Source organism: Esox lucius, chromosome 17 (assembly GCF_011004845.1).
Source record: "Esox lucius isolate fEsoLuc1 chromosome 17, fEsoLuc1.pri, whole genome shotgun sequence".
Classification (NCBI taxonomy): domain Eukaryota; kingdom Metazoa; phylum Chordata; class Actinopteri; order Esociformes; family Esocidae; genus Esox; species Esox lucius.
This window is the reverse complement of record NC_047585.1, coordinates 20874646-20901823: the sequence shown is the minus strand read 5'-3', so window position 1 is coordinate 20901823 and position 27178 is coordinate 20874646. Positions and strand designations below refer to the sequence as shown.

Below are 27178 nucleotides of genomic sequence, written 5' to 3'. Positions count from 1 at the left end.
TTATCCGATTAAAAAGATAGTTCAGTAGTCGACCCCTGGAGGCCTTGTCTGTAAGCAGACTTGTGTTTCAGCTGAAGGGTAGCCTGGCCAAGCCTACCTCCAGGGTGAAGGAGAGCACCACATCGGACTTGGACAGCGTGTTCTCATCCTCCTGGCCCATGTCTATGATGGAGGTGTTGTGTCCCCTTTTGAGCTTCTGCAGTTTGAACTCCCCTCCCTTAGACACGGGCATGCTCTCCAGGTTGGCCATCAGCAGGTTCACGGAGGATCTCAGCTCCTCGATGTACATCTGTTCCATCTCTTTGGACACAAACTTGGGAAACTTCCCCCCCTGTTAGACGCAGACATACAGGCACATGCAGACATCGACAGACCATGTCCACAGCGAAGTCTCCAACTATAAGGGAGTAATGTGTTGATCCTTCCTCCCTGGATGTCCCTTTTAGCCTCCCACCATTTAGCCAAGGCTGCTCATGTAAAGAAATGTCACTGATACTGTAGTAGCACGGCTTCCTGTCTTCTACTCTACCTGCTAGGTGTTAGGTGGCGTCTTACCCTGGCAATCTGATCAGCCATCTGCAGACGTCCGTCCAGCTCTCTCCTGATCTGAGCGGCCTGCTCATCTGGGTTATCAAGCTGGAAACCAACACAACAAGAGACTTTGTCAAGACAAAATACAGTATTTATTTTCACAGAGCACAAAAAGCAAGTATTATTATTATTCTAAATTATAATTACTGTTCCTTTTTAATGTTTAACTGCACACAGGAGTAGGAAAACCAAGCATTTCAATGCCGTAACTTGTTATTGCAAATGACAAATAAACCTTTTGAACTTTTAGCCTTAGAATTGACCGGAGACTAATAGCGCTGGCACAGTATTTAGTTTCAATCCAGTATGCCTTTCATGGGATCATGGCCTTCAGTTCCGTATGCAGCACGCACACACTCAAATCATGGAATCGAAACCTTTAGGCTATCTGGCGAGGGGAAGTCCAATCAAAGAGATGCGTTTACAACCGCTGTCAAATGATTGTGTTCCTCATTCCCTGTTGAAAGGCGCTTGTTTACAACGGCCATGCGTCCTTCATGTCAATTGAATACACACTATGATGTTATAATATAGGCCTTCAGGTGAGGGGCCTGGTCCCCCAGACCACGGAGCAGCGATGGGTCCGGGCTGGTGAGAAAGGGACTGTCATTGGTAGTCAGGGAGCCTGCAGTACAACTGCAGACACAAACCCGTCCGTCACAGCCTCTCCTTCAGTCCCTGAGGACGGACGGACAAATCACCACTCCCATGTTTTCTAGAACACACACCCCGACACACACACCACAGAGGATAGTACTGCATAAAGATTCCCACTGTCCTACAGATCCACATCATCTACTCTCTCTCTAGAACACACACCCGTCCACTCTCTCTGGCTCGCTCTCTCTTTCACACGCACACACGCGCGCACACACACACACACCACAAAACCATGCTAGACGTGTGTTTCTGTCTTACTGTAATAATTCATGTGTGTTATTGGACTTTGCTTGTGCAACTCTGTAGGGCACGCTGTGCAGAGTAGCAGAAATGTAGTCGACAGGAAATGCCAGACACACCCACAGGGCTGGCCTTCCTTCTGACAGAGAGCACGTTGTCCTGGGCCAAACAGGCGCCCTGGGATGAATCCACAGACTGGGTGGATGACAAGAAGAACGATAAGAGGATGTTGGCAGAACACACCTGTAGATAACCTTTACTGAATTACACAATGGCACTAATGAGAGTGAGATATCCCTGACGTAACGGAATCACATCTGATGAAAGCAAACTAAGTTAGATGAATTGGACCAGCCAAATCCCTGCCGGCCGAAAGACGTGCACAGGATAGTGCATGTGACTGTATTTAACTGTGTGTGTCTTGGAGTAGTGTGTGTATGTGTGTGTGTGTGTGTGTGTGTGTGTCTGGAATAAGCCTATGCTGGTACCATGAACTGTTCAACATGACTTCTCTCTCCTCCCTTAGTAACCTCCCAGGGCTTAGTTTAAACACTGTCAACACACAGATGTCAGGATGATGATCTGCCTGAATGAATTGTGTGTACAGGTTTGACAAACCTGGAAGGGACCAAAACCCTCACCAGGGCAGTAAAACTAGGACAGTTCCACCTTGTGGGGATACTTCTCCCAACGACAAAAAAGGCCATTCTAGGTTTACGGGTTAGGGTTAGGGTTAGTAGGTTATTAGAAGAGTTATGGATTAGTGATTAGGTTAAGGTCTTGGTTAGGTTCAGGGTTATGGTTAGGTGTCTGGAGTAATGGTTAGGTTAGACTTTTTCATTTGCCTACACTAGAAATTCCCAAAATGTGTGTAAACAGGTGTGAATGGGTACAGAAATGTCACTGCAGACACAATGTGCAGTACTACAAAAAACCAAACCCAGGTCACTTCCCAGCATGAAATTTCAAAATAACTCATCCAATAACAAGTCTAAATACTAGCCAATTACAACGATTCTACTGAAGAGCAGTGTACAAGTCTAAATACCAGCCAATTACAACGACCCTACTGAAGAGCAGATACAACCTACAGTACAAGTATAAATACCAGCCAATTACAACGACAATCACAACCCCAGTGGGTTAGGCACTCCTGTCTGTCTGCCCGTCTCCGATCTCTGGAATGTATCTTAGCATCATGCTGTTGTAGCTGCGGTCGCCATATCATTGTTGTACTGAACACCAATCAATAGTGTCTTCTGTCAAACGGTAGAGTAGCATGATCGACTATTTTTTCCGCTCACTCCCTAGAGCATAGATCCCGAGTGTGACGGCCTGGTGTCCTTCATTAATCACTGCTGGCAGCAGGTAACTCATTCTTGAGTGAAAACATCCATAGAGGGAGAAGTTATAGTATGGAGACCAAGCAGAGAGGGTTGAGGAGAATTAGGGAGAGTTTACCTCTGAAACTAGACCCAAATGTTGCAAGTCTCACTCCCCACTCCCTTGTCCACCACAAGGAATTCTTCATCATATATCCTACATACATGTATATGTATACCATAAGTTCAGGATCATAGTTCATCACATTTCCAGACCCCTGGCTTGACTGACTTTGGGGTCCAGTATTACACTATCCTATACTGTTGTCATGGCTACAGTAGTAATCAGATTGTTCTCTTCTGTTTTATACACCATGGTCCTGTCATGGAATATATGTCGCCTGGATTGTCTGAATGTCTGATCAGTGTATCTCTGTGTACAGGAAACACAATGTGATAGACTACAGGCTTCCTGGGTGAAAAGGTCTCAGGCTCTGTTGTACGTCCACGCTATTGGATAGATACCTGAGTTACCAGTAGAAATGGCTTTACTAATGAAATGCTGATACATTGTCAACTTTGTGCAAATAAAAAAAAAAAAACTTTTAAAGAAATGTGATTCTTAATTAACTTTCCCTCTATTCAAGTTTTGGTTTCTCTGTCTTTCGAGTATAAAATTATGTTGATAAACAATAATTACTTTTTTCTTGGCAAATTTAGTCAAGTGGCCGATATGTAACATTCTGTGATTCAATAATGTGAAACATTGAAAGAGGTCTGTATTCATAAAGCATAACAGCCAGAGTGTCTTGATCTAGGATCTTAACTGTCTGGTCTTGTCTGACCTTTCAGAAACATTTGTTGCAAAAAAATTCAAATGTGTCAGGGTCAATTATACAGGTTTTTCATGATACTGTAGGTGCCATAGGAAGTAAAGGTCAAAGATCAAGCTCTGTTGACGTAAACATTATAAAAATATGTCTATTGGACAGCTGCAAGTTTATAACCTTCCAAACTACACATGAATAAAACGTGAGCAATGACTTGTATATTGACATTGTCATATGATAAAATCCCTATGGGAAAATGAATGGGATGGATGAAAGAGCAATCACACAAAAAAGCCTCCATTGTTGTTTTACTATCACACATTTTCAACTGGAACATACTGAAGACCATCAAAATGGATCACTGTGACTTTGTCATCCCCAAATGTGCCTGATGTACCTACAGGACTAAAGGAGGGCTTTGCAGGAAGCAACCAATCACAAATCCTTATATCCTCTGCCCAATCCAAAATCTCCTCTTCTCTCCTCAGTCTTATGTCCTCATCTTTCCAGTCTTTTAATTGTTTAAATAAATTGCTTGTACCTCCAATTGAAGGATTAACCACCAGAAATAATCTAGTCAGACTGGTTCAATTAGGAGACAGCATCAGTACTGCAAAAAATAAGGGGAAAAATGTAAGGAGATATATGGGTGAAATAAGTCAAATAATCTGCAAGACGTTTTGAAATAAGCACACAACAAAAAATATTTAAGCATCTGAATATGGCAGGTATCTTGAAATAAGATGAGCATATTTTAGATTTGTAGCAATTTTTTTAGCAATTCAAACTTAAAATAAGGAGCAGTTTTCAGTCTGAAAGATTATTAGTATGGATGTGATGTCTAAATTCAGTTTCAGTGTCTCTCTTAAGTTTCTCCTAAATCTACACTAAACATTTTATTTATATGCTAAACAAGACATTTAAGGCATTTTTGCTCAAACAAAGTGGTATTATCTAACACAAATGTAGCTTGTTAAGGAAATGTATCTTACTTTAAGGATTTTGTTACCTGATTTTTTGCAGTATGAAAGGGAAGGGAGTGGGTGCTGGGGGAAGAGGGGTAGCCTAGTGTTTGCTGTCACCATGGTAGCCAAGACTGAGCAGACAAAGGAAATGGTGTGTATGTATGTGTGTGTGTAGTGTGTGTTTGTATATGTGAATGATGGCAGAAAGGTTTCACAAACAAATAAACACCTCCCCACACACACAGACACACAGACACACACACACACACACATAACTCTGAGCATAGCAACAGAACATGACTAGACCAACACAAAGACTAGACCAACACAATAACTAGATCGACACAACACAGACTAGCCCAACACACAGACCAGACCAACTCAACACAGGCCAGATCAACTCAACACAGACTAGACCAACACACTGACCATACCAACACACTAACTAGACCAACACAACACAGACTAGACCAAAACAACACAGACTAGACCAACACAACACAGACTAGACCAACACAATAACTAGACCGACACAACACAGACTCGACCGACACAAAACAAACTAGACCAACACGCTGACCAGACCAGCACAACACAGACTCGACCGACACAAAACAAATTAGACCAACTCAACACAGACTACACCAACTCAACACAGACTAGACCAACTCCACACATACTAGACCAACACAACACAGACTAGACCAACACACAGACTAGACCAACACAGCTCTGACTTGACTAGCACAACACTAACTTGACCAACACACAGATTACACCAACACACAGACTAGACCAACACAACATTCACTTGACCAACTCAACACAGACTCGACCGACGCAAAACAAACTAGATCAACTCAACACAGACTAGACCAACACACAGAATATACCAACACACTGACTAGACCAACCCAACACTGACTTGACTAGCACAACGCTAACTTGACCAACACACAGACTACACCAACAATACAGACTAGACAAACATAACACTGACTTGACTTACTCAACACAAACTAGACCAACACACAGACTACACCAACACACAGACTAGACCAACACAACATTCACTTGACCAACTCAACACAGACTCAGCCGACACAAAACAAACTAGATCAACTCAACACAGACTACACCAACACACAGACTAGACCAACACAACATTTACTTGACCAACTCAACACAGACTCAACCGACACAAAACAAACTAGATCAACTCAACACAGACTAGACCAACTCCACACAGACTAGACCAACACAACACAGACTAGATCAACACACAGAATATACCAACACACTGACTAGACCAACACAATTCTGACTAGACCAACCCAACACTGACTTGACTAGCACAACGCTAACTTGACCAACACACAGACTACACCAACAATACAGACTAGACCAACATAACACTGACTTGACTAACAGACTGACCAGACCAACTTCCAGGACTGAAATATTCAAAGCTTTCAGACACACCTCTGTTTGTAGTAGGAAAGTAGCAAGGTCTTTGATGAAAATATATTACTTTGCAATTTCTCAAATGTTTTTTCCAATCAATGTCTTTCAGACTGTTATATTGATGGCCTTGTTTATTATGTTAAATATAGATCCTTTCCTCTGGATTTATCTCTGTCATCTGTAAAGCAACTTCTAAAAGAACAAAAGGTTTTATACATATTACAGAGAATTAGAAACACTTTGATCACATTGTTGCTTTTCTGGTCCAACTCACCTAAAAAACAGCAAATGGACTTCTACCATACCTGAGGTAGGCATATTTTATTGTGAAATAAAACAATTCCTGTTCTTGCTTGCCAATGGCACTAGCTTTATGGACAGTTTTATGTGACACCTGTGTTAAATAAGTCAGAGGCAGACAATATAAACTTGAAGATGAATTGGCTAATGGGGAGTGTTTGTGATGTATGAGTAGGGTTGCAAAATTCTAGTAACTTTCCCAAAATTTTCCAAAATGTCCTGCACACCCATTTCCAGGAAAATTGAGAAAGATACTGGAATTCTGCAACACTGTGAGTGTGTTGAGGGAGCAGAGCCGGATTAAAATGATCAGACGTTTAGAGCTGGATAAATAAAAACACCACTGGGAAATAACTAAAGTTGTTATTCTTCACCAATCAGAAGGCAGGAGAGTAGCCACCTCAACCATGTTGTGAAGTTTCACTGAAACAGAGCCTGGCAATGGGCATGGTCATCCCCGTAAAACACAAGCCTGTCTGATGAAAGGGTGGACCACCTACACAGAGCCCACAACTACTGCACAGGAACAAAATTCAGTTGATTCTTTTTCCCAAGGCAGTACTACAGGTTAAAACCCAGCACCAATTTACACTTCGTCAATAAGCCCCAAGAGCAATGCACTCTTCATCAAAGATCAAGTGAATGGCTACAGATCTTTAGCACTCACATTGGACGTCATTAACATGTTTGGAGTCCAATCCCATCTGGAAACTATCACTGATGCCTCTTTTGACTCACTGCAATTCAACTACAGCTTTAATACAGAGCCTAGGTCAGTGGTCTACACCATCAACATGACCTCAATACATCCTCCAACACATTTGCAACGCAAAGATGTATGCAAGTGTGCTGTTTGTAGACATTGACTAAGGTTCCGGCTTCTGTCAGTAAATCACTGACTTCCTGAAAATAGCTTTTGGCTTCAGCTGCCCCTCTAGGAACAAGTCCTTCCTGAGGTTTGAGCGCTCAAAGTGGTCATCAAGGCAAAGGGTGCCAAAGATGGCACATATTTTGTGACTTCTATCGCTGTACGTTGTTGACCACCAACAGCACCATTACACCAAGCACAATATTTGGTCCGTGTTAATGTAGTTAACAAACGGTGATTCTTATCAGAAAACTAGGTGCCTCAGGCTAACGTCACAAGATACACAGCAGAGAGTAAGGTTCAATCCTCATCGCAATTTTTACATAGTCATGTTTCGTCCAAGTGACCTTCAGTTGGTCGAGGGAGAGGTTTGTGAACACACACATGTAAAAGAACATGGAATACACCAGAGACCCCACAGAATCAGCATCCGTTCTTACAATCCCCAGACATCTTCTAACGAGTGCAACAACAGCTTGCCACAAAATGTGATGGAAGGGAACCATCTGTCTCTCAATCCAACAAACAAATCTAAGGTACTTGATGACAAGGGCCGATGTAGGGACATGGATTACAGCTGTTCAGACTCAACTCCTCAATCTGACGCTTACAGCAGTATGTTGCGTAGAAAGACGTCATTTGAAACGTCATGACAAAGCATGTGTGTGTGTGTGTGTGTTTTTGCTTGGGTGTGCATGTGCCAGTGTGTGTGACCAGGACTAAATGTGGCGTGGGTGTGGATATTGACATGTCTTTTTGACATTAAAGTGCAGCAGAGGGGGAAAAAAACAGAGAAAGAAACCATAAATACTGCCAGCACATATAACAGCTCGATCTTCTTGACTCGTCCGCGAGGATGGAAAATGGGGGGGAAATGACTTTAGTGGAAGCTACAGCAATAGGTTTGACGACTCAAAATCTGATTCTGTGGAAGAGGGAAATACATCAAGCTGAAAGGACTCCTGTGGCCTGGCAGTGTAAATTGCCAGAAAAAGGCCTTGCCTTTTCACTGAAATTAGAAAGGTTTCAATCTTGGCCAGGATTCTGATACACAGGTGTTCTAGAAAATAGAATGACTAGGCCTATACCCATACATTTGGCATTTTATGAATGTTTAATCTTTGACAGACAAAAGGCAGGATGAGGAATTGACACATTCTCTCACTACACATTTTTCCACTGAACCAAAAGTGACTGACAAGTGGACGCCATCTTTAAAGGCCAAAATCACTGTATTATCCTATCAGCCTTCATCTTAGCCCATTATCTCCAGTTAACCATCAATAGCTTTCTATTCCGCTCAACTCTCTGGGATTACAACATGAATGCTGTTTGCAGGTGTACAAGTCGTTTCCAGCCTCAACCAAATCTCCTTGTGACACAATACCTTGGTTCTCACGCTCATCTATTGTTCTACCTCCATGCACACTACCCACGCTCTCCTTCTCAAAATAGTCATATTCTCTTTGCAGTATACATTCCAGTTCTCTTTCCAGCTTTAAGGTGCCAAAGAAAATGCAGTCCCACACTGAAAGCTGCTCCTGTGACAGGTGGCTATTCATCTAATAACTTCGGAAGGTGGATTTAAACGGGAGGTTTCCCACCGTTTGAAGGGACACTTTTCATTTTGGCAGTGAGGCCCTTCACACCGAGTACGACGGCGTTGACACCATTTTCATGTTACTGAATTTGTCAGTCAAAAGGGGGTTTCGCTAACAAGCGTAAGTGTCCAGTATCTATTAGAATGCAAGCAGACACCATACAATTCCAATGTTTTATATTTTTATATATTTGTTTAGTCAGGGAAAAGTGAGAATGAGATCTCATTTGCAAATTTGCCCTATAAACATACCACATTTTTCCAACAAAAAAAAAAAGAATAAACAAAAACATTATAACAACCAAGCACATCATTTGATTTGAACTAATCTGCCCACCAACAAGCTAGGCCTGTTAGCCAGGGTTGTTGCCAGAACATTTTAAACAATTTATAATGTAGGTTTCTAAAATGTATATCCATTAACCAAAACATTTTGTTAGTTTTGAAGTTAGACTGAGTTTATCAAGGCAATTCCTTGTTCATTATGGAACAGGGAGTAGAGCAGTAATACGTGTCTGCCATGGAGCCCTCAAAAGCCTAAAGGCACACCTGGGTAAATGATTGACACACCTATGAGAAATTGGGAAAGGAGTGAAACTGGGGATCCACTTTCAGTTGAGCAATGCATTTGCCTTGCAGCAGTGCTGTATGCTTGCATGACATTGTGTGTGTAGATAGCTTGACAGCAAAAGATCCGTGTTTACTTTTGCTGTGCGCATAACAAGATGATTCATGCATAAAACTGGTACAAAGGACATGACGTATTAGCTCATAGCTAACCTGACAGGCATTGTAGAGGAGCTGGTGCTCAAACTTCTTAATGCCTAGAATAGACTGGAACATCTCGTAGAGCTGGTCCTTGCTGAGGATGAGCTCGGAGGCCGCGCTGGCCGTCATCCTCTGCTGGTGCTTCCTGGGGTCCTCCTCCCCGCGGTAGATGGTGTCGAACTTGGCCATCCAGGAGCTGAGCACCGTCTCTTTACTCAGGCCGTCGATCTCGGGCAGGCTACGGACACGCTTCTCGATGTGCTTTTTGAAGACCTCCCGTGAGTCACTGGCCGAGCAGCCTCCGCTCTGGACCATCCGGGACACGCGGTCACTCTTCAGGAATATCTGTGATCGGGACAGAGAACAGAGAGGGGGGGTGGGCGTGGCGGTTTAGCATTAAAGAGAAGGAGGAACATTCAGACGGAGCACACTGCGCGATCGGGGTCGAGTCCTTTTAAAGTCAGTCTCTGAACGGAGCTGTTTCATTATGTTCCCAGAGACGTCCTCCCTGCAGCTGGGTACAACAGTCCCGGCGCCAGCCTGACACGTCGATGCTCCTGAAGGGAAGTGAAAGGCACAGCTGCAGAAGAGGGCGTCTGGAGTACTGCTTCACTAGTTGAGAATTTGCCCCAGCCCTGTCCGTCTGTTTCTCTGTTACGATGAAGGTGAAGGGGGAAAGAAATGATTACATTTTCAATTCAATCTGACATTGTCGCGCTTCAATCCCAAGCTGCACATTTCTCTTTTCCCACTACCCACAAAGCAATTTTCCATTGCCCGGTGTGAGTTTGTGAGTTGAAGAGAAAGAGGGAGACTGGCAGACAGACAGGCGGGGAGACATGCAGAGAGACAGGCAGGCAGGCAGACAGACAGAGACCCATGTGTCTATCTGACTAAATCTTGTCTCATCTCTATCACGTAGCCTTATTGATCAAAGTGACGGGCTGCCTGTTTCCCATCAGTGACCTATGAATGGTAAAGACAGACTGCCTTCAGTTCCAACCAGGATGGACAGATACATAGACACAGTTTTCTAGTGCCAGCTTTGGGCATTTGTGACATGGATGTCTTGAAGATAGAGCCGCTGGTAAACAAAATAAATGAAATGTTTTCGGCAGCAAGACATTTTCATGTACAATAGCTTTACCTGTCAACAAAGAACAGCCCAGATGTCTGCCCTCCACTCTCCAGAGCAGGTCGGGAGGTGCTGAGAGTGTAAGCCTCTGGAGCAGTCAATAAGAGCATTACGCTTTAATTGAATTGGAGAACCGGCTTTAGCTGGGTGTTAAATAATGAAGCATTTCAATTTACTAACGTGGGCATTTTTAAGAGCTGTATTGATTAGTTTTGCAGTCAGAGAAGATCTTTTTCTCATTCACTTTTCTCATCTCTTTTTCTCTATATTTTGTATAGGTTAAGGTGCAGTTTTCTGGATACGGATTCAGGTTAGTCCCTCACACAGCCTGTCTGGACGCTGAACACTTTCTGTGAAATTCATTTGAATCTAGTGCAGGAGTAGAAAATGAACAAAACTACAGAAGAGAGAAGCAGCATGTCTGTGTTCCACATCATTTACCAAAGGTGAATCATCTCAAACATCCAGACAATTAATCCACAGAGTAGTACTGTATTTAAAATTGCAGAAGAATCATCAGAGAAAATAAACAACAGACCACACAGACACTTTAACATTTCAGGTCCACAGACATGAATACACACACACACACACACATAGCAAGGGCCTCACATCATAGTAGCTCTGGACAGCATTGATGAACGCCTCGTCTGCCACTATCTGGGTGTCACCAGTTAGGAAGGCCTGGAAACGCTCCTTTACTGTCTGAAGCTGCTGCTTACTGATCTAAGAGAGAGACAGACAGACAGTTAATATAGAGGAAAGCACAATAGAGACATAGGAATTACAGTAACATTAAGTTAGCACACAAAGTTTCCTGAGTATTTCTTACTAATATTGTCACTGTCCATTTATAACATTTCTGAATTTGCATAATACGGCACATTTTTGTTTTACTCCGTGCTAAACTGAAACACTGCCTGTTTAAACCCATTTTTTCCTTCAACATCTTCAGCCCACAAGTAATTAAACTGCCCATGCGGAGCCCCGACCCCAGCACTGATAACTCAGTCTTTCCATTAGCAGTGACTAATTTCACACTCCTATCTCGTGCCCTTTTAAACATCCACATCTTCATTTGCAAACTTCACAGAGCATTTAATGCAACAAAAAAACCAGCCTCTTTAATTCTGGATTACAGTCCTCACCAATGTTTCTAAAAACTGCTGTGTGTCTCCAGTGTCGGTAACATGGTGGAGGTTTAAATGAATCATCACTGTGTGGCAGAAAGCCAGAGTAGATCTTCTGTTTTAGCCTCTTCTCACGTAAACAGGACTGATAGATGGGCTTTAAACTAATTATAGGTATTAAATATGTTCAATGATCGAGAGGAAATTAGTTGGGGGTGATGTTGCCACAGTAATTCAGCGTGGGTCACTTGGGCAAATGTGTATTGAATTGCCCTGTCCATACTAAACACACTGGCTGGTAGGGGAAGCAAAGATACCGTTGTGCTCAAAAGTTTGAATCGGCAATATATGTACCATTTGTAAAGAAAACATGAGTGAGCAGGCAAAACACGTCTTTTATTTCTTATGGAATTCACATTCAACTGCAGGTCATAACAGAATGGCAAAATCATAAAACAAAACATGGCAACAAAGAAAAAATGAACTGACCCCTGTTCAAAAGTCTTAATATCCTGTAGTTCTTAATACTGTGTATTGGCCCCTTTATCATCAATGACAGTGTGCAGTCTTTTGTAATAGTTTTGTATGAGGCCCCGAATTCTTGCAGGTGGTATAGCTGCCCATTCATCTTGGCAAAATGCCTCCAGGTCATGCAAAGTCTTGCATGAACCGCACGTTTGAGATCTCCCAAGAGTAGCTCGATGATATAAGGTCAGGAGACTGTGATGGCCACTCCAGAACCTCCAAGAGCGTCCCATGCACAGCACTCATGCCATCAATTTTCACAAGATTCCCCATAGTTCATACAACCCCAAAACATCAATGAGCCCCCACCATGCTTCACCGTGGAGATGGTATTCTGTTCACTATAGGCCTTGTTGAGCCCTCTCCAAAAATAGCGCTCATGGTTGTGACCATAAAGCTCTATTTTGGTTTTGTCACTCCAAATTACAGTGTGCCAGAAGTTGTGAGATGTGTCAATGTGTTGTCTGGCATATTGTAACCAGGCTTTTTTGTGGCATTGGCGCAGTAAAGGCTTCTTTCTGGCAACTCGACCATGCAGCTCATTTTGGTTCAAGTATCGTCGTATTGTGCTCCTTGAAACAACCACACCGTCTTTTTTCCAGAGCAGCCTGAATTTCTCCTGAGGTTCCCTGTGGATTTTTCTTTGTATCCTGAACAATTTCTCTGGCAGTTTTGGCTGAAATCTTTCTTGGTCTACCTGACCTTGGCTTGGTATCAAGAGATACCCCCAATTTTCCACTTCTTAATAAGTGACTGAACAGTACTTACTTGCATTTGCAAGGCTTTGGATATCTTTTTATATCCTTTTCCATAACATTACCTTGTTACTCAAGTCTTTTGACAGTTCTTTCCTGCTCCCCATGGCTCAGTATCTAGCCTGCTCAATGCATCCATGTGAGATCTAACAAACTCATTGACAATTTATACACTGACAGTAATTGCAGTTTAAAAAGCCACAGGTGTGGGAAATTCACCTTTAATAGCCATTTTCACCTGGGTGTGTCACCTTGAGTGTCTGTAACAAGGCCAAACATTCAAGGGTATGTAAACTTTTGATCACAGCCATTTGGTGATTTCTGTTATCATTATGATTTAAAAAGGTGCCAAACAACAATGTGATAATAAATGGCTTCATATGATCACTATCCTTAAATAAAAGACAGATTTTAAAAGACAGATCAGTCATATTTAGAAAATTCCAGAATTTCTCAATTTCTGCCAGGGTATGCAAACGTGTGAGCACAACTGTAGAGAAGGGAGCAGCAGGTGTATCTAGGACAAAGGAAGTGATGTGCCGGAGACAGTGTGAAGCAAGACAGTACAGGTTAAAGAAAGGTCATAACTCAGAATTTAGGTCAGCTGTACATGATCACTGTTACAATAAATGAACTTGTACAGTGTTGCACTGGTCTTTTGAAGGAACGAGGTGCCGGATCGAAGGAGATATAACAGGAGCGCAGTGCTGAAATAACTCAAAAGCCTCATGCGCATGTTGATAAATATGCAGAAAATATAAATATAATGAACACATCCATAACTGTCAGTCCGTGCCCATATTATTAACTTCTGAGACTTACACCGACAACTAAACTCATCTTTTATTCATTCAATTAATTCAAGCATTGCACCCAATCCATAGGCCTAGTTCTACACCATAACATCAACATTATCGAATCATAGTCATCAAATATTTTACAAATGTTTACAAAGATATAAAAAAGCAAGTACAATATAGTAATTGCATAAATATTTAATTATTTGTTGAGGTATGCCTAAATTAATTCAGGATTGAAATTTGGCCTAGCAAATCATATACAGTGGGGAGAACAAATATTTGATACACTGCCGATTTTGCAGGTTTTCCTACTTACAAAGCATGTAGAGGTCTGTAATTTTTATCATAGGTACTCTTCAACTGTGAGAGACGGAATCTAAAACAAAAATCCAGAAAATCACATTATATGATTTTAAATAATTAATTTGCATTTTATTGCATGACATAAGTATTTGTTCACCTACCAACCAGTAAGAATTCCGGCTCTCACAGACCTGTTAGTTTTTCTTTAAGAAGCCCTCCTGTTCGCCACTCATTACCTGTATTAACTGCACCTGATTAAACTTGTTACCTGTATAAAAGACACCTGTCCACACACTTAGTCAAACAGACTCCAACCTCTCCACAATGGCCAAGACCAGAGAGCTGTGTAAGGACATCAGGGAGAAAATTTTAGACCTGCACAAGGCTGGGATGGGCTACAGGACAATAGGCAAGCAGCTTGGTGAGGAGGCAACAACTGTTGGCGCAATTATTAGAAAACGGAAGAAGTTCAAGATGACGCTCAATCTCCCTTGGTCTGGTGCTCCATGCAAGATCTCACCTCGTGGGGCATCAATGATCATGAGGAAGTTGAGGGATTAGTCCAGAACTACACAGCAGGACCTGGTCAATGACCTGAAGAGAGCTGGGACCACAGTCTCAAAGAAAAGCATTAGTAACACACTATGCTGTCATGGATTAAAATCCTGCAGTGCACTCAAGGTCCCCCTGCTCAAGCCAGCACATGTCCAGGCCCGTCTGAAGTTTGCCAATGACCATCTGGATGATCCAGAGGAGGAATGGGAGAACATCATGTGGTCTGATGAAACAAAAATAGAGCTTTTAGGTCTAAACTCCACTCGTCGTGTTTGGAAGAAGAAGAAGGATGAGTACAACCCCAAGAACACCATCCCAACCGTGAAGCATGGAGGTGGAAACATCATTCTTTGGGGATGCTTTTCTGCAAAGGGGACAGGACGACTGCACCGTATTGAGGGGAGGATGGATGGGGCCATGTATTGCGAGATCTTGGCCAACAACCTCCTTCCCTCAGTAAGAGCATTGAAGATGGGTCGTGGCTGGGTCTTTCAGCATGACCACGACCCGAAACACACAGCCAGGGCAAGGAGTGGCTCCGTAAGAAGCATCTCAAGGTCCTGGAGTGGCCTAGCCAGTCTCCAGACCTCAACCCAATACAAAATCTTTGTAGGGAGCTGAAAGTCCGTATTGCCCAGCGACAGCCCCGAAACCTCCCACTGTATGTTACATAGACTTAATTTGGTGAAATAGAAGCAATTTACATGTTTTAATTACTAACCCTTTCCTTGACTCCTATAAATAGACCATCTGTCACCTCAGTCAAGTAAATCATTCCAATCATGGACTCAACTATCAAGACCGAGGATAGTTTATGTTAGTGTCATATTGAAGGTCAGTTATTGGTATGGTACAGTAAAATAAATCAGACAGTTGGTATATTTTAAAACATGGTTAATTAAATAACTATAATATCAATGATGTATTAAATCCTCTAGTCACATTACATACTGTAGACTTAACCAATAAGGTGTACATATGTAATCATTTGGTGATTATTTTATCTAATCAAACAATTTCAGTGCTTTTCATTGAAATGAATACCATGTTATTCTTCCAATTTCACATAGAAAATGTTTGGTAAAAAAATACAATTCAATAAATTTGGACAGTCCAGTGGAAGAATACATACACAACCCACTTTATCAATGCTCCCTTCATCTCTCACCTTTATGCCCTGCACAAGACAAACAAACAAACCAATAAAAGCCTCAATCCACTATGTCTGACAGCAAAAGAACACCAGAATCACAGCCTCCTGCCCACCCATTGGACCTCCTCACCGGTTGCTCCACACCGCTGCCCCAAGTAACTGTTACCTTGGTAACCCTGTCACAGAAATCTTCAGGAAGCACTGTAGAGATTAGGGTCAATCGAGTCCAACATAACCTTTACATTACCTGGCTCTAAGCCAAGGGCTATGCCGATATTACCAGTGGTCGGGGTATTGAAGATAGGATTGAGTAAAGCTAGCAAAGTGGCAAACATCCATCTGCTCTTGCAAAATAGCCATCCTCATTCAACCACCATCCCATCCCAGTTTTTCCATATCTTATCAGCTGTAGAGCCTAGCCCTGCCCAATCTCATTCATCCAGGAAAGACAAAGGTTATTTTTGGATGAGAGGGTTATGGTTGCAGACCAGCTGGGTCAGAGGGGTTAATAGATATTGAACATGGGCCAAACCTTTCACCTCCAGATGCCTGACCCAATCAGCCCCATGTGAATGATCAGACAGCAGAGAAGACACCAAGGGGCTTCCTGAAACATAGCTTCTTTGTCTAATCGAATGTGACAAATACTGTAAAAAAGAAATGAAAGAAATGTTTAGCACAGGCTAAACTCTATGTTGAGCATGAGTTGGCCAAACTCCTATCCAGATACAATGCCAAACTGCGACACCATGGCCTTTTCGAACGCTGGTGGGGTCAGCTCAATGGTTACGCTTCCAGCTCTCCGGGACATCCTGAGCAGTGTTTGGGAATGTTATTTTGAAAAGTAACTAATTACAGTTACTAGTTAAAGTTCCTAAGTTATGTTACTTAGTTACTTGATGTAGAAAGTAAGGAGTTAAGTTACTTAGCCGTTACTTTATGATTAGTCCTTTGATTCCACATTCACGTGTTGGTAATTTATGCCAAGGCAGACTTTTAATGGGCCGTTGTATAATTACGTAGTCAGGTATTACATAGTCAGTGTCACTCACCAGCATATAACATTATCAATCTTCAATCATTATACAGCAAGAGTGACCAATTATCCAAGTATATAAAGTAATCATATACCATAATGACAACAAATATATGCATTTAGTTCTTTAATTAAAACTCTGAAAACAATCAATGATTCTGCCTTCACATTGTCAGGCCAGGCTTTTGTAACAGCCTATATGTACAGACTTCAATACTAGACAGATTCAATGCAGTCAACAATGAAGAACAAAAATAACAGCTTTAGCCTTGTACACTGATAAACATACCTTCTCAAAAAGAAAACTGCAATTTGAAATCTCTGCAATAATGTGCATAATCCATTAATGTTTCATTACTTTATTCAGAGGTGAATAATTACTAAATCTCGTTTAAACACAGAACATGTATTTAGATGTTAATTAACTATAAACTATCATTTTCGTCCTTTGTTGCTACTAGAGAAAATTAACTCAACGTATAGCTACGTAGGTTGCACTGGGGGAAATTGAGTAACGCGTTAGTTGAAAAAAATTACTTGAAGGGATTCATTAAATAACTAACGCAGTAGTTGCAAATATCGATAGCAGGAACCACGTTAGAAAAAAATACGGTTGTGTCATTTCAAAGAAATCAAAGCCAGAGCTGACACCCGGTCAATCGCCATCCTTACATACACACATAAAATCAAGCCAGTTCGCTAGGCTCAATCGTGAGAAAACATGATAAGGCTCACCGTTGGCTCAGCATTAGTGATGAGACATCATACAACTGTCCCAACTATTACAAGACAATTTGTGATTGGTTGACTCTACTGTCATTCCAAATTGTTACTCTAATTGAAGTGAATTTCAATGACGCTGGATCTTGCCTCATTTACAAAGCCTAAGGGCCTAGCAAATGAGTGTTGAGCACAGCTAGATAATTTCTACCAAGATACAACCAAAGAAATATTCTGATTGGATATTTATTTCTCTTGGATATTAAGCCTTATTTTTCCAACACAAACTGAAGAAATTCAATAGGAAGATCTTTACTATTAAGACAAAAAATATTAAATCAATGCAAACGAAATTACAGATTATAATATATAAAAATATATACAGATATATAATAAATATATTTGTATCTATCCTTAATCCCTCTCTGACCTGTTCCCCAATGATAAATTAACAGTTTCCAGTTTGATTAATGCACACAATACAGCGCACAAGTAGGAAAAATCTAACGCATGCAACACCCCAAATGTGATGCATTCACAAAGGGTGCACCTAGTGCTATACGTCTTTGCACCATAACACACTTGTTCACTTTAAATGACTGAACTTCTGTCGTTGGACATATGCCTGGTGCATATGCACACTGTAAGGCGTTTCCCCCAACATTGATCCTGAGTGGACTATATCTTCCCGTTTTATATTAAATGCACATTATTTTCACCAACTGCACAGTTCCGAAGTCGAGACAGAGGCATTTCGCTACACCCGTGACTACCTCTGCTGTAATAGGTACACGACCAATAAACCGTTGAAATTTAAAATATTAATCCTGGTACTATATCCTCAGCTGATCCTGTTAAGGCAGCTGTACGCTGTCCTTTCTCTTCATTCTCTCTATGGTCCGGCCTGTGGTTTAAACTGTCAGTAACACCCGTAATCCCCTCTAGCTCTGCTTTCAACACACCAAGGAGCAGAGTGACATCAGCCTATCCTCTGGAGGCTCAGCACATTCCACGTGTGTACCCTGATGATCTATAAAGGGATAATCTATACCCCGACAATCTATACCCCGCTAAAGCACCATGTCAACATGTGAAACCATGTAATAAACAACAAGCCCAACATATTAGCTCCACACCAGACAGGTTGACGGAACCAGCAGATACACATAATACACGTATGTAACATGACTGCCACTACTCAAAGAGTCTGTAGCCAAGCCTCGTAATCATCCACCGAAAGGAACCATGAGAAACACGGCCATGGTTTGGGGAAGAGGGACCCGAGATGGGGAGGGGCAGATACATTTTAGTAGACGACATACTAACAGTTGCTTCAGTAAGTCCATACACTAGGGCAGCCACAGTCACAGTGTAAACAACAGCTATGGATGAAAATAACAGCAGAATAAAAATGGAGGTAAGACTAAAAAAGGTCATTAAAAAATTGGGAGGGTGGGACTTCAGAACAAACAGCTGACTGTTTGGCTCGGCAGCATTGGTGAGGGTGAGCCTGTGACACGGAGTTTATAATGTGCTGAAACCCTGTAGCTCCATTGCGGAGGCCAATGACTAAGGAAATGAATGGATATCTGTGGGACGAAACAAGCAAGTGCTGTAACAATCATTTGGTTGCTAGGTAACATCCCCCTCCCTGCTGCCTCAGCCACAACACATGGAGTCAGGAGTCGAGGAGCTTATTAATACCTTTTAAAACCAATTCCGTATATGCATATATTCCCTCAGTTATACTGTTATTATGTTGCCCACGGTCAGTCTGCCAAACAGACTGATCCCTAGTCTTGGGGTTATTACATTCCAGGTTAAAGTAAACAGAGACACCATGTCGCTGTTTACTTTCAGAGAAATCTCACTCACTCACCCACTAACTCACCCACAGACTGAATAGCAGCAATGTATTTCAGAGTAGCTGATCTTGAGACTGGGCTAACCCTAATCCTTCATAGGTTGCCACTATAAAGCCCATGCAACATAAAGTCGGTACAGCCTAAGAATTCCCAGAAAAAACTCATGCCAGAGTTTGCACAGAATGATCACAATTTTTTTTTTCTGCGCACCAAATTTGGTTTATTTAAGGAAGTGTCCTCATATTAAATGAATGGTAAAATTCATGCAGGAAATCAAATACATGTGTAAAAATCTGTCACACTGTACAAGATTGACACTTTGCACAATGTATTGATTGGTAATGTGAACACCTCTTAAGACAGAGGCCTTAGGATTCTTAACTGTATATATACAGTACATACAGAGGCTAAAGAAAGTCACCCTACCCAAGAGTTTTTATGTTTTATTTTTTGCTTGGATGTTCTGGATTAAATAAAGCCAGAAAAAAAAAAAATCTGTCTGTAAGGCAACAAAAATGAAAACGTTTAAAGGGGGTGGTGACTTTCTATACCCACTGTGTGGCTGACAGACTTTGAGGCAGGCCAGCCAGCCATGGCAGCAATCAAACTAAAATGTCTTTCTGAACATTTCTTCACAATAAATACAAATACATACAAAAGCACATCATGAAATGCAGAATTTCTATTGGTAAACAAAAGCCAGACTGGCTTCTGTTATCAAATGGAAAAGCAGTACCCTCTTTTACCCCCATCAAAGTCAGTATAGAGAATAATTGTGGCACCTAAATCATTGTTTTATTTAGTAAAATATATATCTAGTTTATTCCAACTTTGTAAGCTTATCAGCCAAAAGTGAAACCTACTAACTACAGTGCTCAGTGAGGTAAGAATTGGATTGATTCTAAAATCAAACTGTTGTAATTTCACAATTTTCATATCATGGCTACACCCCTTAAAAACCAGATGGAGATACAACTTCAATGCAATTCGCACAAAGATTTCAAAATAAAGTCAAAATTCCAGCTTTTGCTTAAGCTTAAAAAATGTAAAAGTAAGTAATATTGATGTAAATAAGGACATGTCATTCTAGGGTATGTTAGATTCATTTCAAAACCAAATGGAATCATATGTGCAAATGACATAAAATTATACACCTTATAAAGTATCTTAATGTGTTGTGGACAAATAACCGTATAGGAATGTTTAAAAACGACTACAAATTACAATTGTTTTCATATTACAGTCTAGGTATTAGTTAAAAAAAGAAGACGTGACTCTGGAAATATCTGACATAACATGATATACAGACATACAGTAATCTTCTGATGGTGTAGCCAACAAGCAGCTCAGACAGCTCAGAATGTCTCCACTTCCTGATTGACACCTGGATCAACCAATGGGTTCTACACTGACTCCAGCTCTTTTCCATGTATAACCGGGTCCGCCAATCAATTTATAATTCAGTATTGTTGGCTCTAAGCCCCTGTGCCAGCCAACCTCAAGCTGAGGGTTTATGTAATGCAGCACTTTAATGGTATGAATCTAATCATCTCTGGCACAGGATGTAATATTCCCTCAAATGATTGTTTTACTGAGCCAGCTGGCCACGACCAGGGTGGACTCCAGAAAAACCATGCTCTTTACAAGTTTACAGAGCAAATATGGCACGGCGTCTCTATAGTTCACCTATCATCTCTGTAGTAGGTTTTACAAACATGAACTGTAGAATAGCTGTTGTGACATGCAGATGAAGTAAAGTGCTTTTCTAGTGTGTTTTATCCACGTGCCTGGTATATCTCACGGACCGTGTCCTATTTGTGTTCAGCCAACGTCATAGCTACACTTCCTCCCGTAATTAGCACCCTAATGGTGGCTAGAACAGAGACCGTGCTTACATACCCAGAAGTCCACTGGGCCTGCGTGTGCATGAGTTGTGACGGACGGACCCCCAGTGATACAAAGTCACCATTAGCGGTGTGTGTGCATGTGTGTGTGTGTGTGTGTGTGCGCTGATGTGAAAGTGTATAAGTGGGCGAAGCATGTGTAAGTACCCACAGTATGTGCAAGCATGCATGGATACGAGCATATTGTGAGTGTCTGAGGTATAGTCCTGTTTTCATGTCCCCGAGCGCGAGCCTGAGTTTACCCCCACACATGGAGCTCTGTACCAGGAGCCCTGGACCTCTGGAAAACTGGAACTCTATCACTGATTTCATAGCTCTACTACTCTGGTCTCAGGGATGACCACTACTAGTTTACTGTCTCTGTTGATACTCTAGCTAATGCTTGCAAACCAGGCACATGGTCAAGCGCTGGCAATACTGATTCAAGGGCTAAATTAAAACACACTCAGGACTGGCATTGACGAGAATCAGATGGGTTTTAACAAATACAGAAGGTGTAGGCGTATTGAGGCTTGATCCCCTCAATGGCCAATCACAACATGCTCTATCGCGTCAATTTGGCTATATACCGTCTTTTACGTAATACCTTGAATGAACTCCAATTCTGGTAATAGTCTGTTATAAATTTGCATAAAAAACAATATAAAGTCAAGTCATGTCTAAATGCACTAATAGGCAGCAAGACGTTCACTACAACACAGACTATGAAGGGTTTTAAGGAGCTGGGCAAAAATCGAACAGAAAGAAAAAGGTGGAATGTCCCCTCAAATTATAGTAATTATAGTACTCCCAAATATGTTATTTTTTAAACATTTTATAGACATGTCACTGATTGCATTGGGCACATTCTCCTGTGCACAGCTGAAGTATGTGAGACTTCATTTCTGTGTTTCAGAGATAACACTGGGCAGTACAAAAAGCTCCCTTCACTGAAAAGGGTAGGGTTGGTCTTTAAAAATTCTAAAGTGGCTCAATTCTGAACATTCATGTGCACTTAAGGCACGTTATTCAAGTTCCATGCGCATATGTGCAGTGTGACTCATGGCTGGATATAAAGTAGGCTACATTGCCTCTGTCAAAATGCATGCCATTACCAACAGTGTTTCTATGAAAACCCTCTTGGTCTTGTCTATCTTCCTAAGATGGTCTCGTATATCTTCTAGCGCCAACGGCGTAGATTTGTATTGTTTATTGGGGGGGGGGGGGGGGGTCAGGGTCACTGAATCCCATATTTTCACTCTTATCCAGGGGGAAACAATGGAACTCTGTAAAATTCTTCACCCCAATTCAACACCCCTGTTTATTGCTGTCTGAAATTAGTACTCACCCATCAAAGCACTAGCAAGTTAAGACAGGTAAATAACCAATCAACACAGGTTGGAATTGTCAGAGCACTGGATTTACCAATGTCAAAATGACCATTGAATATGCATTTGACAAGGCGCGGCCAAAAACAGAGTCCATTCTCTCACAAACAAGAACATACACTCTACGGGGTGCAATTTCTCATTATACCAGCCAAGAAAATGAAGCTGCGTCTTCACAAAATCTCCCTCACACTCCCATTGACGGTCACTGTATTTCAGTAGTACCAGGGCTTCTGGCATCTGCTGTAATGAAACGTGATTGGCTCTGACACCCTGAGTTAACTAGATGTGTGAGCGAGGGAGCGTCTGGGGCTGGTGAAGGCCGTCTCTGTGCATGCCATCTGGGAGCTGAGAACACAGATAACTCTGTCACGTGGACTCACTCTGACATACACCTCTCCAGTCATGAGGCACTGTTTCTTCTCCCACCATGAATTCCCACTGGGAGAACTGGGGAGTGGACCCAGGTAGAGGATGGATGAATGATGTAGACATTTTGGTTTTTGTGTTACATAGAAGTTCTGTCTTGCTGTCTGTATTTTTACCTATCACAAATTAAGCAATATCCTAAAACTCCCTGTATCTCCATCAGGGAAAAGTCAAGGAATATACTCCATCTTCATCAGGGAAAAGTCAAGGAGTATACTTCATCTTCATCAAGGAAAAGTCAAGGAATATACTCTATCTCCCTGTATCTTCATCAAGGAAAAGTCAAGGAATATACTGTATCTCCCTGTATCTCCATCAGGGAAATGGTGTCACCAGTCAGTTACTTAATGGGGAGTTTTTAACATGTGACTACTGCATGTTGGTCAAGAAAAGTACCATAGATGAGAGAAGTCACCAGAAGGAAGGAAGGCAACCGACTCCCTCTTATCTTTCAGTTAGTCAGACATACACATCACTCAACTGTATGTAAACACACATCTTTCTTCTCCATTTACAGAGGCCTCTCCCCCATTGGTTACGTAATGGCCAGAAAACATCAAATGGACGTGTAATCCCAGATTAGTGACAGCCAACAAAGAAGAGAAACAGCGCTCATCTGTGCACGTGCACACAGATCTAAACACACACACACACAAGTCAGGGCAACGTGAACGCTCAGCTGCAACACTGTATTGTGTTGCTTTAAGAGACATGCATTCACACAAGCACAAAAGAAGAACCCAACAGACACAGAGGACTCCTCCCCCACTCTCTCCTCAGAGTTCACTTTTGTCTCTTTTGAAAGAAAACAGATTTTTTTTAAAAGGACAATTTTTCACAAATGTTTGTTTGTAACAAAGAAACCAAAAAGAAAATACAGGCCAGCAAACCCGAGAAGCCAACGAGTGTCTCTGAAATAAAAATATCCTGTCATCTGAAAAAATTAATGTTTGCATTATAGAGGTTATAGGTCAGTAAGTGCCATTCCAGTCATGTAGCAGTGCCACACCTTCAGGGCAAGCTGTCACGGTAACTGGTTAATCACAGCAAACCCCTGCTGAACTGGCCAACCCTAAAGAATGGGTTATGTCTAGGGACATTAGATTGTAGCCAAGCCCTCTGTTTCTGAACCAGAGAACGGACCCTTTAAGTAAGAAGCATTATTATTTTTTTCCTTTCTTGAAATGATCACTGATCGAATTAAAGGGAAGTCACGGCTTCCACGTCTAAGCTTAAACCAATCAAGTCTACTCAGTAGATGTTTGGATGTGTGGTCTGGAGAGCAGGAAGGATGTATTGTGAAAGTCATTGTGGAACAGGTCACGAGTATCTCTACCGTGCCCCTATGATCTCATCTCTGTCTGTCTAGAGGTTTTTGGGCCAGTGGGGCTGCCATCTAGGGCCATTAGGCTTGGTCTAACACAATAATCCCATAATATCCTCGGGTGCTGGCACTCAGAATAGAGCTTTTTATTTCTCAGCTCCCGCTGTTGAAATAAGGATAATTCCCCAAAAATGGAGGTATGAGTCTCCAAAAGATCAGAGATGGAGAGAAAGAAACGAAAAGCCCACATGAAAACAGCTCTCGCCACCTCCGCTATCGGAAGCCCTTAATAAAACGAGACATTCAAGAATGGAAATAAGCAACTCCTTCGCAGACAGATCAAGCACCACCTACAGAAAGCATACCTTTTAAAAAAGAAACTATAAAACACAAACAACACTCAGCTTGGCATAGCAAAGCAGCCAAACTGTGTTTTGGAATAATGCAACAAATACAGCTGTGTAAAACCTGAGCTCATGTAGGGGGGTTCAGGCTGATACCGCGTGCCTTTCAGTCTTTGTAGTAACTGGCATGCCAGTTCTGTGGCTGCCTCCACCATCCACGGAGTGGAACATGGTTTATGGGTAGGTGTTTCGCAGTGACTCACAGTCGGGGGTTAGTTAGGCTACTACTACTGCGCGTCCATGTGCACGTGCAGAGATTGGATGTGTGACCATGTGTGCAGTACAGTGTGTGTGGGCGTGGGGCCTGCTTGTCGTGTATGTGCTCATACACATGGCTGCATGCATTTGTGTGCACATGTCGTTTAGTTCGCTACTATACTTCAGATGTCCTCACTAGTATAGTAACCCTGGGCAAATCACGGCCTTTTAGGACATAGTGGCAGACCTAATAAGATAAATAGCGTTGTTAGGTTTGGGGTCAAAGTTACAGTTAGGGTTACAATGGGTTATTAGGTGTTGAGGTTAGGGTTAAGTTTAGGGGTTAGAAAAGAGAGAATGTTTGATTGAAATCAATTGTGGTTGCACAAAGCCCTCACAAATATAGTAAAACAAGCGTGAGTGTGTGGCTGTGTGTGTGTGTGTGTGTGTGTGTGTGCAGACCCTGAGTGCACAGCGAGAGGCCTGACATGGCATCATTAGCAGCATACACCTTGTACTCATGAATTATGCAGGTCACTATTGAACCAGTTTTACAACACAAAGCGTTAAGAGAGACAGCTGACACACTCGTCACACAAACATATGCTGGATTTCCACATCACACAATCACCTTATTAACAAGATAATGGCCCAGCACTAGGTTTAATTATTAATACATGCAACATATGCCTCTGATGAGTGAATTCACAAAGGTTTCTGTTTCGTTATTGTCTGGTGTATTGATATACGCTTTCTCAAATGTTCCTGTCAAACAAGTTTCAAATACATTTCAGAAAGTCTCATTTACTGTAATGCACTCACTATTTTGGGTATTTGAATATATTGGAGTCTATTTTATAAAGGATACATGGATCTATGTCTGTTTAATACTCTCATCATTAGAGCCTCTTTCTCTCAATCAGTTCATATGGCTTCTGACTGTCAATGTAATGATGCATGTGCTAATGCTAAATTGATTGTTTGTCTCTGTAGTAGTGGTACAGATTTGGAACACCCTATTGCGATGAGTGAGCCCCAACTTGTGTATCCTATCTAATATGTAAAAAGTGTAGAACTTATTTCACAAAGATATTTCTTGGAAATATTTCAAACCTGAAGCTTGTAAAAGCCGACAGAGTAAGTAGCCATGTGGGGGAGGGGGGGGGGGTCAGCTCAACAAATAGGTGAAAATATCAAAAGGAAGCCCTTGTTGCTGAGTATCTGTTGATCTAAGTACTTTGTTTCCAAAAACCCTGCCACTCCAGCTACTGTTGAAGAGGGAGAAAAGAAATGGAGGAAATTATTTCAGAAGGTAACAGACGAATGCAAGAGCATGGTGGAAGAGAGAAACGGGTGAGGAGAAGAGCAGATAAACAGAACAATGGGGTGGGGTTATGGAGAAGACAAACAGCAGGTAGAAGATAGAGACAAGAGTAGGGAAATAGTGGAGAAGAGGATGAGAGAAGGGGACAATGAGCAAGAGAATGGTAAAGAAATCGAGAAAATGACCAGAGAGGATGAGGAGAAAGGCGGCTGTGAGGTACGGAGGTATTCGGCCGGTTTAATCAAGGTCTATTGCGGTGGAGACGAGGACTGATGGCCTGATTGTGCTACTGTACTGCCTCAGTCTCACCTGTGTCAAATCCCAGGCCTGATTAGAAGGCTTGTGAGGGAAAGGGAGGTTGTTTTCATACTGCAGTACCTTCTGCCTTCAACTATCGCCCGTGTTTTTAGTAATTGGTATGGCGTGTGATATTTTTATGAAGTGCTTGAGACAACAGAGCTAGTTACCATATTTCATTTTAGATCAAGGGCCACATAGTCCTTGGGTCTAATTAGAAAATGTGTTTACAGGAAACAGATTCCAAATCAGCTATCGCCGCAAAAACCAGTTTAGCATGATGTCTAAAAAGGCCAAGATCTTTGTTTTGCCATAGCAATATGGCTCCCACACACAGCAGATGCCA

At 41.8% G+C, this 27178-nt stretch overlaps 1 protein-coding gene across 11 annotated transcripts in view; it reads right to left on the bottom strand.

Moving 5' to 3' along the window:
• The window catches only part of cadpsa (Ca2+-dependent activator protein for secretion a), a 110475-nt gene that overhangs the window by 71367 nt on the left and 11930 nt on the right, over nucleotides 1-27178 (bottom strand). For all 11 annotated transcript variants that reach the window (XM_020055684.2, XM_034287074.1, XM_020055678.2 and 8 more), the window contains exons 3-6: nucleotides 11356-11469; nucleotides 9621-9953; nucleotides 556-636; nucleotides 98-331 (exon numbers count right to left, since the gene is read on the bottom strand). In XM_020055684.2, coding sequence (XP_019911243.1) covers nucleotides 98-331; nucleotides 556-636; nucleotides 9621-9953; nucleotides 11356-11469 — 762 coding nt within the window. The remainder of the gene's footprint in view (nucleotides 1-97; nucleotides 332-555; nucleotides 637-9620; nucleotides 9954-11355; nucleotides 11470-27178) is intronic.